General features: G+C 27.1%; 1 protein-coding gene across 1 annotated transcript in view; it reads left to right on the top strand.

The window, feature by feature from the left end:
- The first annotated feature begins 166 nt into the window (after window positions 1-166).
- Window positions 167-7772, top strand: part of LOC111640838 (progesterone-induced-blocking factor 1-like) — a 22585-nt gene continuing 14979 nt past the window's right edge. The window contains exons 1-5 of the mRNA XM_023386906.1: window positions 167-807; window positions 2198-2317; window positions 2556-2798; window positions 6908-7089; window positions 7530-7655. Coding sequence (XP_023242674.1) covers window positions 274-807; window positions 2198-2317; window positions 2556-2798; window positions 6908-7089; window positions 7530-7655 — 1205 coding nt within the window. The 5' untranslated portion in view covers window positions 167-273. The remainder of the gene's footprint in view (window positions 808-2197; window positions 2318-2555; window positions 2799-6907; window positions 7090-7529; window positions 7656-7772) is intronic.

Genomic DNA, 7772 nt, shown 5'->3' with positions numbered 1-7772 from the left:
TAAAAAAAAAAAAAACGACACCCGGAATTTAACTAGAGCTGGTTATGAATACAGATAAACAAATTTTGTTTTTCAGATAAAATTATTTTAAAAAACAGAAATTGAATTATATAAATATTAAATTTAGTTAATTGAAAAAAATAATAAATAATAATAAAAATCTTTTATAAGCCGGAAAGATTTACAGAAAATGGCAACGTTTTACGTTAGTCACGTGACTGAAATTAACACTTTTGAAAAATTGCTGGTGTCACATGTTGGCTGTAAACAATCATGGACATTGAAAACCAAGAAAAAGATTCATCTGGTGACCTGGATGTGGTCGAATCGGAATGCAGTACAGTTCCTACTGATTTAACAGTTTCTATAGGTAGTGAAACAAATCGGTTACTATCTAGCCACTCTTTCGATAGAAAAAGTTGGATTCAAGAAATGCATTTATTAAAATTAGAATTATCCAAAAAAAATCTTTTAGTGCAGAATTTAAAAACGGATTTTATGTCGAGAGTCGAAGAACTGGAAGAGAAATTTGCAGATGCTGTTCATGAGAAAGAAATGTTAAAAATTCGATTGGAATCTCAACTTAATATTAAAGAAGATGAATGGAAAAAGAAAGAAGAGAAATTGAAAAAAGAACTAAATTCGCTTAGTCAAAAGACAAAAAGTCTTAATGATGTATGCGAAAGTACACAAAATGATTTAGACTATTTAATAAATCATTTAAATGACTCGTTGCTGAGTGATAAGAATTTGTATGAAACCATCAAACAAAAAACTGAACCATTAACTTTTAAAGAAAAAATACTGGTAAGCTCAATCCTATGAATCTGTTTTATTTTTATTTTATTGCAAAAAATGCATATAATTTAATTGAATAACACAAATTTGTCATTAAATAGAATATTAAAAAAAATAAATAAATTTATTTATTTTTTAATACTTCCTTCTTTCTATTTAAAATTTTTCATAAACTAGACTTAAATATGATTTAATGAACATACAAAACTTCTCTATTTGTTGATGTCTACAATCAATTTATTAATGTTACAATCAATATTTATCATTAGATATCATGATTAAAATTCAATAGAAAATTAAATAAAATATTTTGCTTTATTAAAAATCAGTTTGACAGTATTTATTTTCAAGATTGATTATATATTACTTAATATATAATTCTTTAAAAATTTAATATTTACATGCATTTTATAAAATATTTTTGAAAAATTTACAAAACAAATAAAAATGTTTAAATTCAATGCTAGTAAATTGAGCACTCTTGAATAATTTTGAAAAATTAATGATTTTAAATACAGTAATACCTCGACTTACGCTACCCCGACTTACGCAAACTCTGAGTTACGCGATTTTCAAATCTCGTCGATTCGTCTTTTGTTTGAGTGCTACGCAACTCTTGATCACTCACTACACCCACACTATTATTCAGCTTACATGTTCGGATGTGTCGTGCGAAATCGACACATAGCTACAATTTATTTTGTGTTATTTATTTTTGTGTTTGTTATATCTACGGAGACTTGAGAGACTCTATGTGGTGATTTCTTGTAACCGTGAACAAATCAAAAGATGAAATAAGATTAACGAGAACATTTATTAGCTTACATACATCCGACTTGGATTTTACACAAATTGTGAAATTATACTCTGACTTATGCGAATTCGACTTACACGGTTATCGCTCGGTCCCACCTATCGCGTAAGTTCAGGGTATTACTGTATAAAGTTTTAATTCATATGAAAATATCAAAGAAAAAGAATTTTAATAAAATAAATAACTGAAATAAACAAAATATACTGTAACGACACATAATGTACAATATTCTGTTAAAATGTCACAAAATTAATATAACTGATTATATTCTAAATAATGTATGAAATTACTTATGTAGAAACAAATTATTGTAGAATATTGCTACATTTAATTTTTAGAATTAATAATTTAGATATTGTTTTTTATTTTTCAAAATGTATGTATTTAATTTTTCAGAAATTATAAAATATTTTATTTAAATTTAAATTTTTTATAAGGAACAATTGTTTAAAAAATATTCTTTTCAATTACTGTAGCTTTCTTTACAATATTAGTCTTAATGATTGGTAAATAGCTCAATTCATTTACAATAAAATGACAATGATTTAAAACTAATATATGATAATTAATTTTGTTTTTATTTAGCTCAAATGTTATGACTTTGCTTTACATTACAAAATACAAGCAGAAGAATTAGAAGACAAATTAAAAAGAATAAATAAAGAACTACAAGAAAATAAAGAAAAATTTCAAGAACAAAAAGAAGTATATTACAATTTGTATTATTTTTCTGAAGTGATCTAATTTTACTTTGCATAATTGCAAATTTTTAAATGAATTTTAGATTTATAATTCTTTAATTTTCAAGTAATTTCTAGATTACATTACTAATGATATTAATAAAGTAATATTATTTTTAATTGATTTAATTTTAGTACTTTATTATCACTTAATATGATTTACTCATTTGTATATTAAAATATGAATATTTATATACATTCAGCTTTATCAAAAATATAGTTATGAATATACAAGCATTCAAGAAAAATATTTGAATACAGTTCAAGAACTTGCAAATACTAAAAGTCAAATTCAATATGGAGATTATGCTAAAGAAAATTTTTCAAGAGTTAAAGAAGAACGTGACAGACTGCAGTCAGAACTATTAGATTTGAGAGAAACTTTTAATAATTTACAAGCTACTAATACTGCATTAATAAATGAAAGAGATGATCTTAAAAGTGATGTAAATATTTTATATTTTTTTTAAATTTAAAATATTTTACTTAAAAATTTTTTCTCATGTTACTTCTTTTAGAATATAATGCTTAAAAATATATAAAGTAAAGCTAATAGCAAGTAAAATCATTATTAAGTCATACCCTACTCAAGATATGATGCATGGTCCCCTCCATCTCCCCATTCCCTCAATCTTTAACCATCAAAATTTAACCACTCAACAGTGAAGGATGGATATATCCATCCAGGGTGATCATGTGGCAGTAGTGAAGGACAGATATATCCGTTAAATTCTTTTGGAGGTATCGCCAAAAACTACCAGAAAAAAAAAACTCACATAAAAAATGAATTATGTAACATTAAAAAAGACTTTTCTTTACTAGACATAACTGTTTACAAAATCTTTTTCTGAAACGGTAATGAGAAAATATGCGTGGAAAAATATATTAAAAATTTCCCACGTTTATTCTCCACTACTTTGGAGTAGCACCATACTTGACTATCCCACAGTGGCGTGCCGTGACATTTGACATTAGGGAAGCTGTGTTTCTGTAAGAAGCCAACATCCAGAGACAATCAGTCAATTGCACGTCGGTGATGGTCTAGGGTTCGTATCGTTTATTTGATAAGCCAGTAAAAACCGTAGACTTTTCTAAATGTATTTTTAATATTGCAATACATTCTGAATCGCTAGCCACGATATAAGGGCTACAACTAAAAATAAAATAATAAAAACTTACTTGGTGAAATAAAATGTGTGGTGGATGTAATGGTGCATACCTCGTACAAAATATTCTTCAATTGTACAAATATACTTTTAAAGAAAATTACAATTATATATAGCTTTGTAAAGAAACATACATAACAATAACATAAAATATTCTTTACTTTTTAAATCTTAAAACAATGCACTTAGTCAAATAGCTCCCTACGAGTGGCTAATGGATGGAATCGAAGACAGTTGCAGAGTGTGCATACACGTGGACTGCCAAATCCCCAGGGTGCGGATATCGGTCAATGTCAAATACCTCTTTTGTTGCATCACTAATATATCTCAAAGGACGCAACAGGGCTGTTGTAGATTTTAAATGTTTCTCACCATAGCTGTAAAAATCTAAATACGTTAAACTTAATAGTCATTTGTTTTCTAACTAATTCGTTTTAAGACAAAGTGTCCTCAGAAATTTCTAAAATTTACACCTTTTCGGTCACTCTCATTGAACTGGAAAAATTTCTGTCTTTATTACATTAATAATACGAATAAGTCAGTCTCCACTGTACTCGGCTAGAGATGGTTCAGTTAAACTTTTGTTTAAGTAAAATTTCGGCTCTTTCATCAGGGTTTTGTTTATGTTCCCAATTCCCTAATCGCTTAATTATTTAACTACTTCTTAAGTAGAAATAAGTTGAAACCCAGTTACTTCGTACTCGAATATTTGTAGTCTTGGAAAAAAAGTGGAAAGACAAATTTTTATGACAATGGATCGGATACATAAATCGTAAATTTAAGGAAAATAAATTCTAGAGCTTTTTCTGTACCTCATGCATCTCTCTCATTCATTAAATTTAGTTGTAAATGATGCTGTCAAAGTAACAGTTAATTTTTTAACATTATACAAGAATTGTACACGTTTTTTTCTACATCCCCTTAGAGATGGGATATATAAAATCGTAATATCACTGATTTAACATTAAAATCCGTGAGTAATATAAATTGGGAGAGCGAAATAAAAATATCAAATATTTTAATGGATTTTTTTAAACTCTTGTCAACTATACAGAACTGTCATAAAAACATACCAGTAAATTCTTGGTTGGATTAAGTTATAAATGTACTTGTGATTCACGTAATCGTGCAAGGGCGGCAAAATATCTAGCGGGCAGGTGGCTAACAGTCCAGAACCAGTCCTGGATAGAATTGGATGCGGTATACGTTTAGCATCCACCCAAGGTCCTAGGCTTCCACCAGCTAAACTGGGTGAGGTTGGTGCTCTGTAAAGCACATGTGCGAATCTGGCTTTTTGGATGCTGACAATACAGCGCTTCCACTTCGCCACTAATACTCGAATATACAAAAGAAATCTTTTTTTTTTTCACGTGTAATATAGAAATTTGTAATAAGATATGTAATGCGGTTATAATAAAATAGTGTGCGATTATTTTCATGTAATTAAAATTAATATGTATTTATTTTTTAGAAAATACAAGGGAAGCGGCGCATCCACCGCTTCTTATGACGGCATGCCACTGCTATCCCACTGTTGAAAGGCTAATTGTATCATTCCTCCTAATACATAAACCTCCTGCAAAATTTCAGAAATTTTCAACAAAAGGCACAAGTTATTACGCTTCAAAGTGGGTGAACAAGCTACACACACTCCCTACACACACACTAACATCCATATATAAAGAAAAAGCTTACGATTTGTTTTGCATGTTTTGACATTTCAAGATCTTCAGAGTCCAAAAATGTAAAATCTTGAGGGGTCAATTTTTGACTGATTGCCATATTTTTTCTCTGTAATATATAACATCTGGGAAAGTAAAAATATTATCTCTTTATGAAAAAATTTATTTTGTATCACCATGGTACATTTTAAATGACATGAACTAATTTACATAAAGTAGTTTAATTTTTTTTTTTTTTTATAAAATTAGATTTGTTTACCATAAAAGAAAGCATCAGACTTAGAGCAAGCAATAGTTGGATTCATATACCTGATATTGTATATATTAAAAAGCTTCTTGTCTGTATTATTTAATTACAAAAACATAGGGTTCGTTCGTAAAGTTGAACGAGTTAAACAAGAATGACATCATCGTTATTTTATTTTCTTAGACTTTTCAAACGATTTGTTTATAACTAAATGGCTGTTTCTAAAATCAAAGATATGAATGTTGCTAGTGCAGCCTTATCTGAAATATTTTTCTTAGATTGCTTCGGGTGGACAGTTATTTCAATCATTTCACTTTTTAATTCACAATTTAAACACTTGAGTAGATTTAGAAACATTGATATCGTTGGGTGCCATTTTCTTTAAGAAGTTTACTTCTTAAAGAAAATGAGTTGTTGGGTGCCATTTTCTTTAAGAAGTTTACTTCTTAAAGAAAATGAGTTAGTTTACTTCGTTAGTACTTTCAAAGAGTTAGTTTACTTCATTAAGAAAAATGAAGTAAACTAACTTTCCTTTGTGAGCTTTATTAGAGTTTTATTCGAAACGTCATCACTGCAGAGCATGCACACTGAGTGAGACTACTACTTTTCAAACGATTCGCTACTAACACGTTTAACTCGCATGACTTTACGAATGTACCCATAGTTACTTAGGACTAATGAACAAGCTTATTACTCTCCCAGCATATTTAATTAACCTCTCTAAAATGCACTTTGGCCTTATTGACCCATTTCAATTGGATAACATACAAAAAACAGAGTCTATGGTGATTATTGCCAACTCTGTTTTTTGTATAGTGTGCTAGGTTATGATAAGCCTGTTCATTAGTCCTAAGTACAGTAACTATGTTTTTTTAATCTGATATTGTAATTAGTGGATATATGAATAGCATATTCATTGCCTATACATAAATGAACAATATTAATCAAGAAAGTATATAAAAAGAAAAATCCAAAAAATAAATCATTTCTCTATTTATTATTGTTTTATCAAATTTTCTTGAATAATTTGTGAATTTAAAAAAAAAAATATTTTGTAAAATATTATCAAAACTAAAGTTTGTTGAACACTTAGATAACTAATGAATTTTATATGAAATATGATAAATAAAATTACCTACCTATGTCATTAAAGATCAAAAGCACTGTATGTATAAATAGCCACATCCATTATTAATAATAATTATAATTAATTAATTTTCAAGTTATACATTTTTTAATTGTTTTAACATGACTTTTTGCTGTTAGTCAATGGAACAAGAACTAGTTTTAATTGTTATTTTATTTACTCTATTTAATATTATTAATGAGTTGTTACCATTTAGGTGATTTAGTTGTTACCAGTTATTACATTATGCAAAGTTACTGTTTTAGGAGTGCTTTAAACATGAAATGAAATGTAATGAAAACAAAGTTATTTATTATTATTATTAATTTTTCAGATTCTGAAAATGAGACATCAGCAAACAATACTCCAACAAGAGCGTGAACAGTTTGGCAAGCAATTAGCAGAAATAACTCAACAGTGGGGTGAAGCACAAGATCGTACGTCCCAATTGATGCTTCAATTAGAACGTACTAAACAAGCACGTGAAACTATGTTTAATCAATTTATAAGTGCAAGGTATGTTACATGTAAATTTAATTCTTTGTTTAAACAATTTATTTTAAATATAACATCTTACATATATATTAATTATTTAATTATGAAATATGTAGTTATTAAATTTTAAAAAACTTTTAATGAAAATTTAAAGAGTCTATAAATTATTTTATTCTGTTGAATTTATTTTGCTATAATTTCAATTATCTTTTTATGAATTGTCAAAAATTTAAAAAGTGCTTTAGCAAATTATATAATTAATTACAAAATAGTAATTTTTAAAAATTTTATATCTAAACAATAAAAAAAATGTGTTTTGTCAATAAAAAGTAAAAAACTTAAATTACACATTATTTTTCCTTACAAACATTTGAATAATTTAAGTTCAGTTCTTTTTTCAATAAAACATATTTGTTTATTGTTATTTAAGGATTTCCCTAAGATCATTTTTGTATTAACAGAGATAAATTTAGAGCTGAATATGATGATAAATTAAAGCATGAGATGGATCAAATTCGAAGTAATACTTATCAAGAAGTTCAAAAATTAAAAAATCATATGAATTCGTTTTATGAAAGAGAAATTAGGTAATGTTTTTTTGAAATTTTTAAAATAATAACAAAATTAAAATTATTACTTTAAATTGTTTAATATTGAATATATTACTGTTTTTCCCCTATATAAAATACACTGGAACAAAAGAC

The sequence above is a fragment of the Centruroides sculpturatus genome, unplaced genomic scaffold (genome assembly GCF_000671375.1).
Source record: "Centruroides sculpturatus isolate CEXI.00-Female unplaced genomic scaffold, Cexi_2.0 scaffold1388, whole genome shotgun sequence".
NCBI classification, from domain to species: domain Eukaryota; kingdom Metazoa; phylum Arthropoda; class Arachnida; order Scorpiones; family Buthidae; genus Centruroides; species Centruroides sculpturatus.
The sequence above is the reverse complement of the archived record's forward strand: the minus strand, read 5'-3'. Positions and strand labels throughout refer to the sequence as shown.